Here is a 23,465-nt window from a genome sequence, read left to right as displayed (position 1 = left end):
CTGCGTGCTCAGACATATACATAACTGGAAGTACACTCGTAGTAGATCATCTTCTGGCAACATGGACATGCATTTGTGTGACCCTCGGCTCGCTGTCTACAAGGTTGCCCTTCAACAAATTAGCACGCTTTATAAATGCATAAGTGCCACATCTAAGGGGGTTGTATTTCTCAAATTTGATGAACAGGATAGTACCGCATAAAGTATGAAAAGTATTGACGATTAACTGATCCTGTTGTTATGATGTTAAATGCGCCATTGAAATCTGGGGAAAAAAACTGATCCTCATCGGTTTGTCCACAGTGCGCATCCACAATTACTTTGTTCTTCGCATGCCAGTGGTTCACGTAAAATTGTTCATAAATAAATTATGCAAACTATTTACTTGTTACGACAATTTGATACAAAGAATGTTAAAGTTAATCATGGTTCGATAAGTGAGCCTGAGACCAGAATTCACAATTTTCAATATCACAAAAGGAAATTTCTGGGAAATTCTGTGGCGTAGAGTTACATGCCACAGAGCCAGTGTTGGTATTGAGTTTGGGAAATCGAGTACTACTAGTTTCCTTTCAAAATAATACTGATCTGTCTCAATTATTTATGGCAAAACTCAACCTCCTGGAAATCAACACTCTAAATTAAACACCACCTGATATGCCTATGCCGTGATTACACTATTCCTCATACAGGAAAATCCTGAATCTAAGTACGCAGAATCTTGCAATTAGGCATGTAATTTCATTAGGGTCTTCCTGTCGGGTAGCCAGTGCAGCCCAGGTGTTCTCTCTCTGAACAATTTTAACCTATCATTCACATGATCAGATGACACAGTCACAAGTTGAGGTCCAATGCATGTACATACTAGTAGGCCTATGCTACTAACAAAATCAACTGATACTCATCAAAGTGTAATATTAAAATTGCCCCTATGTTGTCTGGTTTAAAGGGATACAGTCGTCGGAACTGCGCTTTAAGGTCGAATGGGACCCATACGACCAATGAGGGCACTGTATCCGATGTACGATGGAGATTGAAGAAAGTTAAAACATGTCTGTCATAATCTACATCGTATAATTTAAATGTTGCAGCTATAAATGATGAGGTGCATCTAGATATAGTGCACGAAACACTAGTGCATTGTTTGTATTAAAATAAGAAACTCGCACAGGCGCAGTTCCGACGACCGTTTCCCTTTGAAAAACACTATTGATAGTTTGGATGGAAATCATGATGATTATGAATTATAAGTGATGGTGCTTCTAGTGATACTCGGATACTCAAGGGCGGCCAATCAACCATTTTTCAGAAATTGCAAGCATAGAGCACACTAGCCTATCTGCTTCCTTTGTTCCAACGAAAACCTCTGCCCTCTCCCCACTACCAATGTCCCATCTCTTTGCCAATTGTCTGACGGCAAACTCCTGAAAACAACACAATCATACCTTCTGCCACCCAGTATGCCCGTCCGCCCGTTCCCTGCCCCCTGATAGTGATACAGAAAAAATGGCCATCCGCTCGCCTCGCCTGCCTACCAACAAGAACGAGTTTCACAAATAGCTCTTTGCATGAACAGCTTTACTGGCTTCCCCTGTAAAACGTCTGAACAAATTGATGACGATGATCATCATCATGATCATCATCATCGTCGTCAAAATAAATGTATCCATGAGCTGATTGAAACGGTTAAGAAAGCCACTGCATATTGTTCGGATTCAGTTGCAAGTTGTGTAGTGCCTTTTTACTTTCAGAATAGTGGGTGTCTCCAGGATCGGTTTTATATGTCCACTCCCAGGGCACCACACCCAATTAAGTTTGTGCTAACTTCTGAGTCACTTCGACATCATTCCTGTTATTTTTTATTTCGCGTCATTCAGACACAAGTTGGATAGGAGACAACACATAACCGTACTTCTCGCCTTGTTCAGGAAACTAGGGACCACTATCAGGACACATTTTACAATACGCACCCTGAACACTCCTGGTCGCATGGTCTCAAGTCAGTGGCGAAAAACCTCAGAACCAGACCTTCCGAGTTCTCGCTTACCTGTCCCAACACACCTGCCCTCTCGCGAGATTAGTTCGGTGGGCGTTCATCTTCTCCGCGCAGTCGCAGGAAATATCGACATGGCGGCCGGCTTGAAGTGGTCCGACGTATACTCCCTCAAATAACGCACGCGAATCACTGTAGCACAGAGGAATATATGGCTTTGCCCCCATCATAGCATTGGATAATAGATACCTTACTGTGAAGCTATGACAACGAAAGAGCTTTATACCAAAGTAAGTGCATTTTTTCGCATTTTTACAGATTGGTTCAAAGGTAATACCGAAGGTCTCAACAGCTGAGAACCCGCAACGTTATGCAGTTGGTGTGTCTGTGAGCAGTGCGTCAGTCCCACTACACTGATTGTGCGAATCAACTGAAACCACCTAACACAGACGTCAGACCGAGTGCAACCTTTGCATAACGTGGCACTCCTTATGCCAACCGGACCTACACCAGGAAAGCCATTGACTTCCATCGTAACCGTCGAAGCCGGGCCGAAAGTCGCCTTTTATATATTCATCCACGACGACGCTGGGCGTTGAGGGATGAAACCACTCCGTGCTAGGTGGGCCCCTGATCAGTTGATGTGTCAATGTCGCTCGGCTCAGAAAGGTGGACGAGCGACACGCCCAGAGAGTACTGTGATTATGTCAAAAAAGTGACAGCGTTGTCTCATCAGTTGTTTCATCGTACACAGCTTAATTATTCATTGAATCGTCAAATTTCCTTCCGAATAATATTGCAAGACGGAATTCTGTTGGGGTCAACGCGCACGCTTATTTCTACTCCTGGTCGATGCCTCCACTTGGTTTGCAGCCAACTATCCCTATCCAGCCCATTGTGGTGTCCTCATTATACAACATGAGTCATCCCACTGACTGGCATCCAGTAAAGCCCCACATAAACACACAGGCGTCGCTTCACATTTTTGTGTACCCCTAGCTATCGCCTGAACCACCCGGCCTCGCCATAGACGTGCACCAATTACGGTGTGTAAAGTACACACACAAACAAATTAGTGAATTCTTTGAAGGATATACCCGCATTCTTCTGAAAGGAGTTTTCTGATGATGTTATTGGGTCGTGACTGCAGTCACTGTAATCCCCATTTTATGGTTTACTGTGGAGTAGTGTGTATGGCATTGTTGGAACGTACAACAAGGAAGTTTGAATTGTGTCATTCAGTTTGATATTTTCCTTAATAACTCTTCATTCAGGTATCATCTTCTAACTTCGGTACGTGACGACATGTGTGTCGGGAGTGTTCTGCGTAGTCAATAACTGAACACTCCTGACTTACAAATGGGGCTACGTAGGTATGCCACACAATTATCAAAAAAAGATGAGTATAGCATGCGTGCAGAATGTTTGACTATGGAAATCTTCTTTTTTTAACCTCCATGGTTTATTAATAACAATTACTGCAGACAACAAATAGAATCTGCGCTTGCAACCTTCAGGACAGGAGTTCTTCATAACAATCCATTTCCCAGTAATAGCTGAACAGTCTAGGCACGGTCTATTTTTGACATCCATGGTCTAGGCAGTGTCATTGAATATCCAATAGCAAGCTCCCAACTCGCTTGATTCGATGCCCTATCACCCAAGCACACGTTCAGGTCCGCCCCCTACCAGAACCAAGAATAAACTGATATGCCAGTAAACCTTCCATGCGTGACCTCTACTGCTCCATAAACCAGAGTAAGAGCATTATGCAATGAAAGTGATCGATTGTCATTATTAATATTTAACAGTATTCATGGGTGACTGTGGCCTTTGAGGTCAAGGTCAATTTTTAACATTTGACCCTCACATACACCAAAAGCTACTGTAATATGTAATGGAAATGTTATAGTGTTCCAATCGTTATTGTTATTTATGGTGTAACACCACTGGTTGTGTAATGTTCACTGAGTAGTTACCTGAGGTGTGTTTGTGGAAAATTCGAACGTAATTTTTTAGCTACAAAAGATTCACATTCTAGTGTTTCTATTATTACTTTTTGCCAATATGATGCAGTTTAAATTGGAACACTTTTTGTCGAGTCTAAAACATAATAACTGTTTATCAATATTTTATCAAACACCGCTGCCCAGCAAATTTTACGGTGAATTGTGAAATCAAAATGTACATATCTGTAGAGGAAAAGTGCAAAAATGAACTCCTGTATACCATTAGAATAGCTGCCTGTTGGTACGCTTATCATGATGATACTAGAACTATTTTAATTTGAATACTACTGTTATCTGTAGGTTGAATTTCTTTTTTTCTTTCCTCTCTGTGAATGCATATTAGCGTTGACAGGTCATGAGATCAGCTCTGACTCAGTCGCTGACAGATTATTATCACCTTGTTGTAGACAGAAAAAATGAACCCATTGTCATTGTTATAAACATGGACATTGGCTTATGTTACACTGTGAATGATGCTTCATGTTGTGTCTTTGTAACCAGGACTTTGACAAGCTCCGTCAATTTACTGGTATGCTGGTGATGTTGGAAGTGTGAATGCTGTAGTTGATGTACCTCATCTGACATATGGCAGTGAACACTTCGTCTTATTGTGTCATTCTGATGATATTGTTCAAAATATTGAAAAATTGGTGTTGTCAGACATCATTCCAGTGGTTGCTTCTTCTCAAGTGTCAGGAATAATTTGTTTCCAGTGCATTGTAGTCTTTTGCCGGAACCTTGGAAAATGCTATAGAAATTGATTCTTTCCAGAGGGAGTCTGTCAAAGATGATTTGAGCTGGAAATGATAGTTTTACAACATACTTGTATAGAGATCACAAACTTCTACCAAGGTGATTTTTGACTAAATGGATATCACATGTCATTGGCTATTGACATTATTTATCAAAGTATTGGTAAAAATCTGAAAAAAAAATTGACCAGGGTATATTTCATAAAGGCAACAAAATTGACTTTGGTGCTCAAAGGGTTAATAGTTGAACTTCTGTCAAGAACTTTGCCTTTCAACAAAGGCAGTGGGCAGTTACATGTAGATGCAGTCTGGGATGTAGTTATGAAGCATATCTTACTGCTCAGTTTCCATTCTTACAGCAGTGGAAATTTGCAAACTCAAGCATTTATATATTAACCCTTTACCTGCCAGACAGTATCACTTGCCCATCTGCCAGGTCAGTAAAAACGGCCAAAACCATATGTATTTTCACCCACTTGGCATGGTATATTATAGCAGCTTACGTCTGTAAAAATCAAGTTTATGGTGTATCTGTGTCTTCAGGGACCTTCAAATCTTCAACTTGTCTTTGTTAATTTTGCTTCACTGTTTCAACCAACTTAACCTGATGGTGAAATATGAACTTGGCAGGTAAAGGGTTAAAGGACAAATAAATGAAAACACAGTAAGCAAGAAACTGATAATACGAGAACACGGTGATATGGTTTCTCAGCAGATTCTGGATATTGTCATCATTTTGTTGCTATGCACTGTGGTCACGTTGAAGATTTACCGTTGAATTTTATTACCTTTCAATTTCTTGCTGCTTATTTTCCTCAACATTTTGCCAGGCCTCATTTTTGACCTGGATAATCAGTGATTTTACTAATTACATGCCCTTTGTCCAGTTTTTCAGATTAACTGTAAGTTGAATATTACTCTGATAATACCAGTATTTCCAGTTTCTGCAGTCAGTTTCATTGATACATAAAACTCAAAAGCAAGTAAAAACGGTCTTGGTAAATCTAAAATGATCTGCAAGTATTTTGAAAGTAAAATTGCAGTTCAGGGTCATCGATGCTCACCGCTCAGTTCTATAGAAAATACAATATGCTGTTCTCAATGAAAGGTGTAAAGACATTGATCATGAACACATAACAACAACTAATAAATAAAAATTTGTATATTAAAAGAATGAATCACTGACGTTGTTGTTATTGTTCATATCCAGCTGGTACAAAATAATAAAAAAAAATTAGAGACAGTGAAATACTGATAATATTTATGATGCATATGGAAGTTTAATGGGAAGTTGATGATGCGTGTAGTTGATCCCAGATAGGCTTTGATGATCCCATTGTCTTCAATGAGAAGATGGGGAAGTTGGGCAAATTGCATTTACAAATATTAAAAAGAGAAGTTTAGAAATCTTCAATATATATTAAAGGTAATGTATGCACTATTGAATGACTAGGGAAGACAGCAAAATTCATGCACCAATGAACTCTAGTATTTATTTCATAATGTACCTGTACTTTTTGTGATTGGTATATATTGTCAACACATAGATGATTAAATTTTGTTAGAGCTCATCATGCCATGAAAAGTTTATTTTATTTTTTTATTTATTTATTTATTTTTAGTAATTTATGAAAAATAAATTATACTTTTATGTAAAAACTGATAATTTAATATGTTGAAGGGTTTATTGTAAGCATTGAAATTCTATTACGAGCATTTTCTAATAAGTGACAAGCTTTATTTTGTTACCATGGTATTTATGTTCATTTAATACTTTATGCTATTCTGTGAATTAAAACCGAATGGAGCCAGGTTTTTAGTGGGCAGTAATTAACCATTGTACTGGAGAAAAAGTTGCACAGAAAGGTATTTCTGTTTGAAAATGGTTTTTTTAATGTGAATTACGTGTATTACCATGAGAGCATGTTGAATCTTTAGGTGTAAATTTGTACACTAGCTCTGCTGGTCAAAGTCTACTGTATACATTACTACTGCAGTATGTCACCGTTGGCACGCTCACATGACACAAGACATTATCCTCGGTAGCCAAATTCAAACGATTTGTAATATTAGCCAACCAGAAAGGTAAATTTGAGTCGAGCCGGCAGCTGGCAGACATCCAAGCTCTGTCACACCACAGTGATTGGTTCTACCAGCAATTCTGAGATCCGAACTATAATTAATTTTCAGTCTACGTATTTCCATCCACTAAGGGTAAATTATAACACAGATAAATAACAACCACATCTTGTCCAGTAAATTGAGGAAATTGATTTTTGCTTCCTGATATCGATAATTTCTCAATTCATTGTGAACTAAATATGAGGTCAACAACCCAGATTCAAATTTTTTTTTATTGAAAGTTTGAGATGTGAATTAAATATTTGTGCAGACATAATTCAAAGGATACAGAATACAGGAGATTGTTTGGGTCATGTTTTTGGTCAGTTCTTCTTAATGGCAATATTTGATATAAGAGAATATTTGTTGCATGTCAATAAGGTGATAGGTATAGTCTGTATGAAATAATTATGAGGCACATTTACGGTCTACTAATTCAGTCCAGAGATAAGGTACAAAAGTTAACTCAGAGTTATTAGGAAGGAAATTTTGAGAGAATAAAACAAGTCTACGATAAGAGGCTATCCCTTCAAGTTATACAGGGTGGAGAAAATCTGAAAGCATTCTGGGAATTTTTGTTATGTCGGCTGATAGACTGAATGTAAACCAATGGAGATCAAATTGGTGTGTGATGCAAAGAACCCTGGGACGTCTGATTGAAAATGCATCAACCAAATTATCAAAGATCATGCTTGTGTGTCTCTTGAGGCTTCTTCCAAAATAAAACCATTATGAAATTTTTGAAAATCGGTTGGTATTGGTGCCGTGTATTGCAACTAGCTGGTATTATGATGTCACTGTTTTGCGAATAATATACCAATTTTGAATAGTCACATGTGAATATACATGTAAGCTTGAAAATGTTAGTTTTAAGAAATATGGCAGAAAAAATGTCCTCATTGAGATTGCTGAGAAAAGTGAAGTACCACCATGTCTCATTCTGTTTTTAACCATTCCTTGAGGCCTTTTACATAACCAATGAAAACTCTCATTATGTAGGACAGACTTCCATATTCAGTCTTTTGAATGTATTTGTAGTTTCACAAATCTGGTTATTGATGCATTGTTTAATCAGGAATATTGCATTCAGCTACCGGAGCATGTTTCCTCCTGTTTAATATTTATTGAGGGATTCAACCAAAGCAGTATGATAAATGAATGCCAAGATTTATAAAGATAATCACCAAGCCATGATTTGCTATTGTTTTGATTGCATGTTTATTTAATATAACAAGCAGAATATGTTCAACTACAGGTTTTGAATCACACAGTAGTGTGCCTAATAAGGTAGAATGCGCCTCGGAGACAGACAGTCAGACTCTCAAACTTTCACAATTCCTTTCTGATCTATCACTTGTGGGGGCTGATTTTAAAACTCTTGGAGCAAAAAAGCTTTTCACTGTCTCAGTTCTTCGAAAATCGAACATTTTATATTTTCCATAGAGGTAACACAGGGTTGGCAGCCATTTCAAATTTCAAATATCGGTAAAATATTGGGTATTGCTTTTCTAGTACAAAAAATTGCATGGTGACCCAGACTTTTATTCTTGATTTTGAGAGAGAATTGTTGAAATATTCCTTGAGGAAAGTTTTAGCAAAAGTTTAAGTCTTTTACTTTCGAGGCACATACTACCTTAACCATGAAGTCAAACAAAAGCTGAATGTCATAAATTATGTAACTGTATAAGTACCGATAAGTTATTAAAAAAGAATGCACAGTTTGACAAAAATTTTGAGTCATAATATGATACACAACCTCGTATGTTTCTACAACATATAAAATAATATCCGTCCATCATTAACAATGCCTACTCTTTTATGTTAGCCATTCCTTTTTTGACCAGAATATTTATTGAAGATTACCACTTATGCACATGAGGATATTTACAGTGCTGTATTACCGTACTCGTCCGAGTATAAGCCCCCGGTTCGGCAACACTAAACAGCTGTAAAACTAGGGGAGGGGCTTATACTCGAGCAACCCCATGTTATCTGGCATAGACGCATAATTTATGCTAATTTTATGCACGATTTTTTTCAACACCACTCGATCTTTCTATTGCTTTCAAAATCGACTTACACATCCAAAGAAACTGATTGTACAATCTCTGAACACAGAAGTGACATTTTGGTGAAATTCAGCGTCAAAAAACCCCCAAACTTGAAACAAAGACGTCATGTATGCTGCTGATCAACAGTAATGTGAACAGGCATGCATTGCTTACACGGAAAGGCAACTCAATATTCCAGTATCAAACTGTCTACATCTTGTGAAAAACAACAACATAGCAGTGAAAATTGTAATAGTCACCAGGAAAAGTCTTCACAAATGAAAGGATAATTGCTTCAAACAAAAGAAACTGCATGTTTCAAGCATGAAAACATCCTGGCTGGGCACACAGTCCATGTAGCCGACAATTAGATGCAAATGATATGCAGTTAAGGTCTCCTCAACTAACTTTCAGCTGGTTGTTCACTTTCTACTATTTTTATAGTATTTTATACAAAGACACAGACTTATTCTACCTGCAACTTAAAACTGATAGTGATTTTGTAGCTCATTCTTTACTATTTTTCATAGTTTTCGGTAGCCGGTAACAGACACTTCGTGTTCGTGTCGGCTACATGGACGATCTGCCCGTGGCTGTGCATGAAAATGAACAATGGCCGACGTGAGTGAGACTATTCTATTTAGGCGACGGGGGTGAGTAGGGTCAAAGAATCAAGATAGTACTGGGAAAACGTGTCATTTTCCTTACGATGCTGTCAAGGGAACTCCAGTTTCCCATTGTTTTAACATCATTTAATGGTTTCTTTATTATCTAAAAGTAATTTTGCCAAGTTAAATGACCAAATATACTCTCCTAACCTTTCTGTATTTGAGTTACACTAGGGTAGGGGCTTATACACGGATGTAATGCATTTTCTAAAATCCTCTGAAATCAGTAGGGGGGCTTATACACGAGCAGGGGCTTATACTTGGACGAGTACGGTAAAGGTTTTAATCATTATTGACAATGGAAGTTTTGAGATGTCATGTACAGTGAGTGCTTTGCTAAACGGAGAAGCATTCCATTATTTGATAACTGCCCATCTAGACATCGTAAAAAAATTATCGTTGTATTTAAACAGTTGTTAATGGCTGCCAACAGTAAATCAAACCATAGACAGTTGAGTCTGTGATTAAACTCTACCCAGTTAGTGGTATCCCATCTGACATAACATCATTCCAAACAAATATGACATGTTAAATCATAATTTTATTATGGTTCCATAATGCTCTATGTACAAAGTACATGAGTCACACATGCATGCATATGTGTAATCCTGATCTTACCATTCTTACTTCTTGATATTGTCCAAGATCTGCAAAATTGTTAATTCGTAATTGATGCAATGAGAGTCTCTGACAGATCATAACGTTTCTCACGATTTTTGTGTTGTAAGTCTTTGTACAGCATATCGAACAAAGTGAGCTGTTGAAAATTCCAACCTCAAGACAGATTTTGCAAGTATTTTTGTTCAGAGAGGTAACCTGGTATATCCTACCCGGGCTCCCATATCATACATGTACTGTATATTTATTTCCAAGTTTCTCCACAGCATTGCATTTGAAGAAGCACGGTTAGCACACAACACAAATGTTACTTGGTTCCCCAACTCATCTCACTAATATTCCCCAAACCCAAAGCAAAAACACCATTCACTGTGTCACACAATCTTTTTGTCTTGTTAATACCGGGCCAATGCATACTGTTGTATGTATGTAGAATGGCCATGTTTTGTATAGGGCTTAGCTGTATTCTCCTGACCAAATATGAGGCATGTAGTTACCAATGCCGTGGTTGTATCAAATGTACTCTCACCATAGTGGAGGAATTTGTGGGTTTATGCTTATTTGGCAGTGTGTATACACAAGTTACAAAGGTCGAGCTTTCTCTTCAAAACATTCATTTGAGTGCCTTTTTTTTCTCGTCATACAATTTTGACTGATGATTGCCAAAGATTGATACAGACTTAGTTTACAACATTCACATATGTTGTATATTTACCATCATGTGACATTCATCAGTTTTCTACTTAAAATTTACCTTATCGTACATTTATACCAAAATTTCAAATACATTTTTATCAGCTAGAGCTGTTTGCATACCTCTATGATAGTGTAATTTGGCCCAGAAGAATGACTTTTGCTGAAAATAATCAAGGTGGAATTTTGATAAAACTTGAATAAGCTGGCAGTATGATATCTTTGATTATACAGAACGCCTTCTAACCTCATTGAAACAAGTCGTGATATTTTTTTTTTCAGATTTATGAGAAATGCTGATATGAGCTAATAGGCTCTTGTCATTTTGTTCATGCATGGTCAGAGAGCTATAAACATATGCTGTACCCACTCTTCTTATCCAAGGTTGCGGAACAATTACAAACCCAACTGTTGTAAAATAGTGGAAGTGAACTTGTTTTCTCTTGAAAGGATTTTGATTGCAATGATAAGCTGTATGATTTGTAATGGTATTTCCAAATTAGCATCAGAATTTGGTTCATTAGCATATGAATGGATCTAGAAAGTCGTGGTTGTCTGTGATAAAAATGCCTTATTTTGTATGGAGATGCAAGAATTTTGTTGAAAAAATAAACACAATGTTTTATTAAATGAAGCGTTAAGTGCACATGGTTGTTTGGTGAAAATTTGTATATCTTATAGCCTGTTGGTTGTGTGAGAATTTTTCAGGCCAAATTTCACTGTTGGCTATCAATGATTAATTCGTAACAGTCATTGATAAAAAGTCAGAAAAAGCAAACTCAATTCTGTTTGTTTGTGCACAAGGTTAGAATGAGACGCCCCTCCGAGAGAACAGAGGGTCGTAAATTGTTTGGTTTGTCATTTTGTAACCATGGTGATGTAAGCCTGAAATAGTGGTTTTGAAAAGTGACAAACACCCTGCCGCCACGAACATGTGCGCCTAGCGTGTCCTGTGTGCTGCTAGGGTGGAACAGCAATGTGGGTTAAATATTTGCTTGTTGTAAATTATGAGGGAGGTTTTTTACAGCAATCTGACGTAATCTAAGTACACTGAACACACCTGTGCTTAAACACCCTTTGAAATTTTATGAGCAGAAACTGTTGAATGGTTCATTTCTTGGGCTGTATATTATCAAGATAATTCAACCATAGGGGTTCGTTCCCTTTTTAGAATTTTCGGTTGATTATGCAATATTTGAGACAGTAGCTGCAACTGATTTTGTTTTAGATGCTATTATTCAGCTGTTTATTAAGTTATCAAGATCCAGCTCTGTTTCCAACACTGCTTGGTAATGTGCGGTATTCAGCATATCACTACGTCCAGTATAGTTAACCCCAATCCTGCCAGACTGAGACAGTATCACATCCTCCTTTTCCAAACAATTAAAGATGGTGAAATTGTAGGATATATTTATTATAGTCAGTTTCTTTGCAAAAATGTAATAGTTTGTTCACATTTGTAAAATACTGAGACATAATTCATCATGGTCAGCTGATCAGAATTATCATCAGAACAGCTTATCACACGCATAAATGACACGATTAACATATGAATTGAAATGAGAAATGGATTTCCTAAGGTCATCCAAAGGTCATTATTTCCCTCAAGTGTGGAAGTATTAAAGGCCACTTAAAATTACATACCATTATGTCCACAGATGCAAAATGTAGCAATTTTATAAGTTATCAGTAATTTTTGAAGATCAAATATAAAGATAAATATGAGGCTTTTGTGCGTGTGTATGAGTCATGGACGCAAGCTTTCGGAGCTGCATGAAAACATCCCCACTAGCAATCCTCTTTGCTGTAAGAGTTCTTCACCGCTTTCCCCATGCTTGAAAGCCAAAGATATTTCACTTGGACGAGATGAGTTCTCGCTAGTGTTTGCGTCTGGGGAATAACGCAGTCAATCAGTTTCTTTGCTTCTCAAATACATGTAGATGCATTAGTAACAGACACGACTCGATCAATGCACCGGGGCTTATTCATGAAATATCGCGTCTCTGATGTCAGTTTCCTAACTCTAGACGCGTGTTTGTGAATAGACCCACAGATGTCCGTATTTGCTGATACTGTCCTCATCGTCTAATGGAATCACATCATCACCATTCTTGCGAGCCAGAGCTTGATTTCCACTCTGCGGACCTACGCAAAAATCAAGCGCCAAGCTGTTGCCTTTAAAGGGGCTCATGGTTTACGACGATGCGTCATCACATGTTGCATCATCACATGAAGTCAGACAGTGAGGGGGGGGGGGGTGGGATGGGGGGGGGGAGACCCGAACAGAATACATGACTTGGAGGTCCTGTTTTCGTGAACATTCTATTTCTACTGAGTGTCAGTAGTTTCAAAGAATAGGCTACCACGTACCAATACCATGCATGTACCATTTGAAAGAGCAATCTCTACCACATCCCTCCAATCTTGCTCTCTTCCCAGAAAAGATGAATTGTGGGGTGATCGTATGATTATTCAGCTGTCGGCGATCCATTCATTGATGGATGACTTGTGTGCAACTTAAAACAAATGTATTGTATTTCATCATCATTCATATGACAACACTGCCATTTCCCTGTGGTCCACAGGATCAGGGGTCCCACTAGCGCTCGCCACATTCGCAAAATGCGACAAAAAGTGCTGGGTGGCGAATAAAATATCTTCTTGGTTCGCCACGCTTATGAAAGTGAAAGTGAAAATGGCGAACTGGCCTCAAACTCAAAGACCCGGTCAAATTCACGGTGGACGATGCGATACTATCAGGTGATGAAATCAATGTGACTATACTCTCGCTCTCAGCGCCACGTCAGTTTACGATACCCGACAGTGGTTGCGTACTATGCGTTCTGTCCAGCTTAGGTACGCATTGCCGAACTCGGCAAGCCATAAAGCTTTTTCTTTACCCTTTGAACCCAGTTTAGTACCATATAAGGACTAAAATAATGACATCATCCACCCTAACAAGAGAGAGTTCCAGTAATTTATGCGAACTTTCCGAGAAGGGGTCAGTGGTTTACGTGAATATTTAATCAGGTCGGCTGCCCCGCTGCCGTGCACTCAACGAGAGTTGAGAGACCTTATAGCTTTTCCGCAATTTAAACACAGAAGACGATTATATCATGTACAGCTATTGCTCTCTGAGTGATAGAAACGGTAGATTTTACCACTTTTTTGATAATATTCTATGGAAAAATGGAGCGATTTGCTAGCCAAGTTGATTGCGATTGTATGACTACGAGACATGATTAAATCAAGGCAAGTTATCGAAAGCATATGTTGTACGTACGTGAATCAAACTAATTTCAGTTGGTCCAAACACCAAATTTAATCAATAAAAAATTAGTTAACTGTTTTTTTCTTCAGCTCTTCATTCTATTATACTTGCAGTTCAAACGATGGGGAAAGGAAGCCCTGTAATTGTGTGTATGTGTTGCACAATAGTTTACCTCTATTGGTTGTACTAATTGAATCATATGGGTTGCTAGGATTCCTTATCACATCACAGAAAATGAACTGCACCAGTCTTTTTAAAGAAGTGTAACAAGCAGTTGCGTTCAAAAAGTCCTTGTCTGAGAAGAGGGGGGGGGGGGTAGGGGTGGATTGCATGTGAAGTCTATGGCACTTCAAACAAGATGAGACCTTAAAATATTTTTGTTTTGATTTTATTGTACTGTGGCTAAAGAAAGTTGTGTGTGGCTAACAAGATGTGTGACCAACTCACCACGCAAGGAATCTGTGGCTAACAACTTTGAAATCCTAGCGCTACCCCTAAAGATTCCAGTGTTCAGTGAAACCAGGTCACCAGCATCAAGCAGTGTAGAAGTCACACAAGGTCACATATTAAAACCATACATAATTCAACCACCAGCTGTGTGGCATGCAGCCTATAATATTTGATAGGTAAACGAGATGGTTTTTATAACAGTGCAGAAGTTAAATCAATCAGCAAAACATGGCTTCATCAACACTTTTGACATATTGCACACAGCCCCAGTAGTCATATTTCATCTTCAAACAATTATTTGAAAAAATTATCAAAATCAATAATGTTTATGAAATGCATACCTCATTGATAAAATGTTCTTTTAGTGTACAGTGCTTTCAGTTGACTATAGTGGTCCATATTCACATTGGTATTCATACATTGTGCCTCTCTGCACCATCTTTGGTTCTTTCAGCTTGATTTGCATCATGAATATTCATAACTTTTGTCTACTCTGTGGAGCAAATCAGTTCCAGTATAGATGTCATTCAGAATATCAGGTCATTGGAATTTGGGTTATATGAATCTCTACATGTTTTCGTAAGACTTGTGTGAAATACCCCCGGCATGAAATTCGTGAGATTTCCACCTGCTTTGTATTTCAATCGCTCAGCCCTTGAAGGTTTGATGTGATATTTTTATCATATCACACAAAATTTATATCTTTTTGCTGTTATCAGATATCATTAATGTCACACATTTGCCCAGCCAAGGTGTGTGTCAGACACGTCTGTCCTCGGACTGTCAAGGTGAGACATGCAGATGACGGCCAGCCTTGATTGTTGCTAACACCACTAAAGTGTTACCAGCCTAGACAGAGTGGGCGTACATGTATATTGTGTCTCAATCTTTGAAACTGCTCTGTGACTCTTCTGTATTGTTCATGTTCTCTCGTTTTCATGACACTTCAGTATCCTAACACTAGGCGTACTGTTTATCACCATTTTATATCACAGCTAGAGAGGTCATAACAAAAAGTGTCAATGACACCTTTCTACCTCACCAAACCTTGTCAACATTTGTACATTTGTACATGTATCTCTGCATGCGGGTTGAATAATAAAAGGAACTTCGTCTGCCTTTTAGAGCACATGTTAGTCTAGCAGATCATTATTTTCAAGAATTCGATCTTCAATCTTCTTCGATTTGATCTACACAACTCAAAAGCTGCCTCTTCAAGATGATATAGAGATCCAGTTGAATGCAATGTGTATTTACTTGTAGTTTTATATAGCCTAGATCCTTTCCGTCCGCTTGCCTCCGTACCTCCGTCCCCACTACCGTCTAGTCTCGTGAGCAGTAGTGGGACGGAGGTATGGAGGCAAGCGGACGGAAAGGATCTAGGCTAAGTTTTATAGATAGATCAGTTTCTCTGTACTTTATTCAACCGTTAAATGTGACCTGTGTTATGTCATTGTCACCCACAAACAAACTTGAGCATTTATATACATGTAGGAAGCAGAGAAGTTAGTTACAGATTTGTGTATTATGAGTCTGTCACCACAAGGATGTTACCAGTGTAAATAGATCAATATTGGCCAAATAAGAGGGGTGTTTTTTCTAGCTACTGGTTTGTATTTACACGGTCACCTAGCTGCTTTGTAGAGGTCAGTGACTTTCAGATTGTCAAGTGTGTTTTTAATTTGTGTGCAAACTTGTGAAAACAAACATGATTTGAAGAGTTCACTCCTATACGCCCTTGTCTCTAGTAGAGCTGCTACAGGCAAGGACATATCCCAGGGTGCATTTCACCATGGAAAGACTTTAGAAAAAATTTCATTCATGTTACACAAATGAACTGACTCTGACTCTGAGATGTTGTTTTTAAAGCTTGCTATTTGCTTATGTAAAGCTTGTCTCTGTTAGTCAGATCAAATTAGTTTTGATTCACTTCTACAATAATCCAAAATTTGTACCCATCGCTCGTGTTTTCAGCATGCTTATCAAAACATTTGTGCAGTCAGCTCTATTCATGTTGCTTGCTTCAGACAGCTGCGTTGTACATGCAAGTCACTGTCACCATCACAATCTGTCTAAAGCATGCTACCCTGGTAGGGCATGTCTCAATCATGGGAACCGGTTGCCGTGGCTACAAGTATGTTCTCAATGCTAGACAAGAACAACTGCAAGACACAACAACCACTCACTTAAATTTTGAAGCAAAGCAGTAGAACTACGCCTGTTTGTTAAAAGATGTGACAATTGACATTAAATTTGGTGATAAAATTTTTCAAAAGTAGTCCAGAATTCAAAAATATTGTGTGAGCCATGTTGTTCCACTTATTAATCAGATCAACCTTTTTTCCTCCTTGATGATGTCACAACACTTTCATGGTAACGTCAAAACTTGGGAGAAGTACGCAAAATGATTAGTGTTTCAATCAAATGCTGTTTGTCCAAGCAAATAAGATCTCAAGAAATAGATTGAAAGGAAAGAAATCTGATCAATTTCGCCGGGATCTTTGACAGTTGCCATGGTAATTCATCAATTAAATCAAGTCGCATGGATTATATTGTCGAAGAATATGTCTGAGTGATGAAAGTACGCAGTTCTCGGTTTATTGCCTGTCGTATACAAAGACCTGGTATCAATTCTGTCTCAGAGTCAAAGGCTTTTCTGTGTACATGTATCAGTCCTTTGAACTCCAAGGCTGTACTTTTCTGTTGGGAAATTGTTGAAATTTGAATACCAAATTTTTTGCTGTTTTCATTGCCAATAAATTCAAACTGAAATGAAATTTTCAAGAACGGACAAGGTATTTTGACATGATGCTGGTTTAAAAAATTCAACTGAATTTTGCTTTTTCCATGTAGTTTAAAATCTTTTACTGTCCACTAGATACCTTGGGAATGTACATCCATGCACGTACATTGTACCATAGACCTTTCTCGAGGGTCTATGATTGTATGTACTTTCTGAAGGGAAGTGTGCTGCATCATTTGGCACTCAGGATAAAAAACGTGGACACACATTCCTCTTCTTCTTTTCTAACTTGAAAAACAAAAAGAAAAGCACAATCCCATGTGAACCGCAGTTAACTTTCATAAATGCTTTAGGTACAAGTATGGCCGGCCCTGCTTGCATTGTGCAGATTGAAGTTCGCAAAGAAAACAAAACGCAATAATTCAGTAAATTTTCAATTGGATTTGCATTCACTATGTCTGGTACATACTGTAAAGCGAGACTTTACTCTGCAAACAGTTATTGAAGCTTTGATTCAGTGAGGAATTATGCAATATTCTGTAAAGTCTACATCATACAACCAGAAGCGTATATTATTTATCTGTTAGAATAATTGATTTGTATCTGTTGCTCTCATAAATACACTCCACGGTACTTAAAGAGAGTATAAGAGAACAAATTTTCATATGTGAAAAATATTTTCACAACATACAGTCACCTTTTGAACTAAATGAAACAACATTCCGCATCGGAGATGATTCATTGCTTTGTGAAAGCTTGGGTTAATCGAAAATTGGATTATCAGTATTGGCCGCTTCAAATCTAAAGTGACTGTTCTTGCTGCTACTGATTTCTATAAAGTGATTACCGTGTGTGGATTTTGTCCCAATCAGACAGCAGTGTCATCAAAACCTTTTTTCATTAGCACTCTATTGTCAATAAAATTTTCATTTCTTATATTTCTGTGGGTTTGAATAGATAGACACCAGGAGTTCATTTCTGTACGCTGTTTGCATTGTCTGTCTAGTTCTGCCGTGAATGTTTCAAGAATTGTACGCGACATTTGCTTACTAGTAATGTGACTCAGCATTTATAGATTCTATCTAAGAAATTTCTGAAGGACATCTATGCTGCATGCATACTAATGAGCTTAATTTTCATACCCACCGTTTGATGAGCTAATGAAATACTGTTTGAATAATGCATCTATCTTAGAAGTTTCTGAAGGACATTTGTGCATACTAATGAGTAAAATTTGCATATATCTACATTCCATATATGGTAAGCCAATGCAATGCAGTTGGAATGGTGCATTAGTGGGCTTCATATCCTGTGGCAAGAGCTTGAATACTGATCAAAAGCTTTGCAAGTGACATCTGTTTCAATCCAGCTGCTGTGTATTCATTTCCAACTTTTGTGAAACATCCAGATTGATTGTTCGCAATCTGGTATAAGTCTAAGAAGTTTCTGAAGGACATTTGTGCATACTAATGAGTCAAATTTGCATATTCTACATTCCATATATGGTAAGCCAATGCAATGCTGCTATCGATGTTAAGTGAACAGAGCTAGAGAACAATATAGGTTGCAGACAGTAGATTATTTGCATGCCTCATTAGAAAAACAAATTGAGCACTTTTCTGTTAATTCCGCAGCAAGTTTTTTCGCAAAGTAGTGTCTTTTATCTGTAGTTCATCAACCTGATACCACACCTTAGTGCTTCCCAGTGACCCAACTGAACCAATGTTATGAGAAGTGGGGTGAATCATACTTTGATCATTCCTGTCAAAGTGCACAGCCAATCATTTAATCTCTATAATACAAGCTGAAATGAATTGAAACAAAATACAGACACTGTCTTTACCCCAAAAAAACTAAAAATATAATTGTAGCAATGATAAAAAGCTAAAACATCATGAAACTAAATGAAGCTAAATTAGAATAAACATATTTTGAGAAGATAAAAATAATGATCAACTATTCATAGTTATCTATTTATAGAAAAAACTCTTTTGAGGCGTCTGTATTAATATTATGAAGTGCCTGGCACTCTCCTATTTGTTCTGTGTTTTCATACCTTATTACAAAAATAATAAATGCTATGGATGAATGCATCACTAATCTTTGCACGAGCTTGATTAAATTTATTTTGATATCATATGCAGTCATGCATTGGCTGCAATGATATGAAAGAGAGATCAGCTGGGGCAGATGGTCTGACTTGAGTGGAGGTAATAAAAAGCATTTCAGGGGCATAGTTACATGTTTTCATGCAAAAGAAAACCTTATGAGATTGCTTTCTACTAACCTTACTGCTGGTTATTTTAGTATCTGTACATGAGCTACAGTTTGCAGTTCGAAGTCTTGATTGAGAAAATCTATTAATCAAAAGAAAACTGATTTGTTTGCAGCTCTTGGAATCGCAGTAACTGGTCAGTGCAAGATAATACTGATACTCTCCAATTTGCATATATTTGCATATAACCTTGATGTTCTTGTTTTAAAACAAAAACAATTTGATTCGTCTTTGAAATGTTTGGACTAAAGTATGAACAATTTCTGAAAGCCTTTGATTTCGAGGTAAGTCTGTCCTGTAAGCAAATACCCAAGTCATGCCTGAAGGCTGTAAATCATATTTTACTGTTTGAAACTTGATATTTTAAAATTTACTTTCTCTAATGGAGTACAATCAAAATTGCAGCTGGTATTATAAACAGACTTGCAGTGGGCGTGACACAGACAGTATGGCATGCTGTGCTGTGTCTTCAGGCAATCGGTGAAAATTACAGTCTTTGCTGTGTACCAATTCATGCCTCATCAGTTTCCCAAACACAGCGTTCTCTGATGTAAGGTTGTCAAAGTTTGTGTGATGTCTGTTCCATTTTAATCGATCAGAAGATACATGTAGGTTTATTTTTCAGACGCATGTACATGTAAGTGTAAGAGTATTGCAATAAAACTGACACCTGGGGCATGGCTGTAATCAGTGAAGATTTATTAATTGACAGCCTAGTGCTATAAATTCAGTTGACGTTCTCATCTATGTGTATAGGCACCTGTAATATGTGGATGCTGAGAGCATTCACCTCCTTGACAGGTTCAAAATGTTAATAACAATCACAATAATGATGATATTTAGAAACTATATCTGAATCGCTGATATTTATTGTCATGTGAATCTGTGTACGCAGCCCTAGTCATGAAAACTCAATCACAGACACTGGTCAAATCCAAGTTGTGCTGAAGGAGTTACCGAAAGAATTGAGGTACACTGAAAGTGTTTAATCAATCCTGATGTCTGTGTTTGATTGTAAACATGTGTGTGTCCTTCCTGACTGTTTGGCCTTCGTCTTCAATTTTGCTGCAGGGATATAAAGTTATGGATTCATGTGATATTGACCTATGCAGACACCTTAGTACATACATGTACCATAGACCATTATAACAGTTTTTCTAGAGTCTACCGGTATGCTTCATGTAGTACAAATAATCATGGTCTTTCGGTCCCCATGCCCGGTACAGTGTCTCGTTGTCATTGGTGTTATTGGTATTAAGGTAGTATGCGCCTCTAAGACTTCAACTTTTCGTCAAACTTTCCCAAAGGAATCTTTCAATCATACTCTTACAAAATCAAGAATAAATATAAGAGTCACCTTGCACATTTTGGTACTAGAGAAACTAATTACCTGATATTTACCAATATTTGAAATTCAACATGGCTGCCCTCCCGACGTTATTAAACTGTATGGGGAAAATTTGTTTGTTTGTTTGTTTTCATGAAACTAAGACGGTGGAAACTTTCCTTATTCTAGAGCTTCAGAATGAGTCCCTACAAGCGGTAGATCAGAAAAGTATTGTAAAAATTTTAGAGTCTGGATGTCTATCCCAAAGGTGTATTCTATCTTGAGTTTCATCAACAGTGTAGTTTCAACTACTGTATTTTGCTCTCTCACTGTAACACGGAGTTTCTTGAATTATTAATTGTATTATTCAAAATTATGTAGAAATACCTGTAGGTGTACATATGTACAAGTCAAATATATTGTTAGCAGCTGAATTCCAGTCTGTACTACCTGTGGGATTTATTTGTCAACAAATAACAATTGTATATTATAATAAACAACATTAATAATTCTTTATGTTTCTGCATAATTTAGGGAGAAGGCGAAACTTTTGTAGAACAAAAGTAAAATAAACATCCAAAATTACAGCTGTAGCTGTGCAGTATTGGCTGTAGTACTACTACGACATACATTCTGTATGTATCTGTAGGCTACAATAATACCAGTAAATTGTTATGTCTGTCTTTAGTATGGTATGCTGTACTCAGAATCCCTCTGCTGGCCTCTGTCTCACTTATGCTTTGTGCATACATGTGTCTGGTAGAGACTACCGGTATGGTTGAAAAATTTCATGTATTTATGATTCTTTCATATCAGCGTGGAAGCTGAGGAAGTGCGTTGGTTGATGTAATAAATAATTGGTTTGTTTTGGAGGGAAATGCGTATGAGCTAAATAGGTGGTTAAATTTTATTTTACTGTTCTAATAAATAGAAGCATTTACGTTTGCCATTTTGAGTGAATATTATCGGCCGCCCGGTATTATTGTATCTTTTCAAACTGTAGGGTCAATGTTCTACATTACATTATACCTGCATGGTTTCATCCATACACATTAAAATGTGTGTGGGTAGTTGGTGTTGTGACAGCATGTAATACAAGTCCACAGGACTTGGATGGATTTGAATGTTTGATTTGCTTATTGCAATACTGACACTGGTATTCCAACTGCCAGGGGTATTGCGATGTTTGGACTTCGTGGTTGCATCTATACTGCAGCTCACTTTGTTGACCATGTAACTATCAGTATGCATCGTAAAGCTGTGAAGGGCCACTTTCAGTGTCTGCTCCCCAAAGCGTGTTGAGATACACAGTGTTGAGCTTGGTAACTCAGCGTGTACTCGTTTAATCAGCAATTTTGTTGTTGACAGGTGAATTCTGGTCCGGACTAGAATTCAAATGTCAACAATAGCAACTTGCAATTGATATGTACAGGCGCTATGTTGACAGACTGAATAGTTGGTGTTTGAACATATTTTGGGGAGTAAACCTACAACTTGCAAGTGTCTGAAAAAGTGACTTGTAAAAAGCAAAAATAGTGAAAAAAATCATCAAAGTTACTACTACTGGCCGTTTAAACTGAGAGGCACCTGACTTTGAATTTATCTCGTATCCAAAAATCAAAAATTATCAGCAAAAATCATTAACAAAATAGAAATAATAAGGAAATGTTTCAGTGTTTGACTACAATGGAAGGCCATATAAAGGTCTCAGTAAGCAGAATATCTGACTGTCTGCTCAGTGTGTGAATTGTAATCAAAATAAATACTGAAATTAAAAAACTCCTAGATTTAACAATAATTTAGCATACTTTTCAATAATGTTGAATTTACATTGTGAGTAAAATTTGACATCAATTTTAAAAAGATATTTTGATGAAATTTTTGCAACTTTCTTGATATTCAGAGCTGAAAAGTAATCTGTCAAATATACCAACCAGTACAGCAGAAGCCAACTCATTTGACCTTTCACCTTTTACATAGACCATATGTATTTATATAATCTTCTTTTGTGTGTATTCTGTAATTAAATTGTATGATGGGCCGAGGCCCTGTACCGAAATAAACTGAACATATAATATGTATTTCTATATATGTTAATATGGTTTTGTACATGTACGGTATAAATAAATGTTGAATGCTCTCTCCTGAACTTTGAAGTAAAGAGACCTTCTCAAGTTACACAGAATGTGGTCATCACTGAAATCTTAATATTTTATGAAACTGATGCACAATTTGTTCAACTTAATTTTAACAACAAATATGCAGAATATAGCTTTAATTTAAATTGATAAAATAGCTTATCTATTTTTTTGCGTGCCCTTTTAAATATTTGGTGTTTGGATTTTCAATGACAGAAAATTATGTGCATGTACACTAAGGTCAAGATCTATGCAGGTGTGACCAGTGAATGTACACTGATCTACTCAGTAAATTGATGAGTATGGCTTCTTACAGCTATGTTCAGTGTTCAGCTGCTGTTTTAATAAACTACCAG

The 23,465-nt window shown here is 37.4% G+C and overlaps 1 protein-coding gene across 2 annotated transcripts in view; it reads left to right on the top strand.

Annotated features, from left to right (window-relative positions):
• Window positions 1-2,108: 2,108 nt before the first annotated feature.
• The window catches only part of LOC139117085 (unconventional myosin-Va-like), an 80,719-nt gene continuing 59,362 nt past the window's right edge, over window positions 2,109-23,465 (top strand). For both annotated transcript variants that reach the window (XM_070679919.1, XM_070679918.1), the window contains exon 1: window positions 2,109-2,283. In XM_070679919.1, coding sequence (XP_070536020.1) covers window positions 2,257-2,283 — 27 coding nt within the window. In that variant the 5' untranslated portion in view covers window positions 2,109-2,256. The remainder of the gene's footprint in view (window positions 2,284-23,465) is intronic.

The sequence above is a fragment of the Ptychodera flava genome, chromosome 18, assembly GCF_041260155.1.
Source record: "Ptychodera flava strain L36383 chromosome 18, AS_Pfla_20210202, whole genome shotgun sequence".
NCBI lineage: Eukaryota > Metazoa > Hemichordata > Enteropneusta > Ptychoderidae > Ptychodera > Ptychodera flava.
Note: the sequence above shows the minus strand (reverse complement) of the source record. Positions and strands in the feature narration are given on the sequence as shown.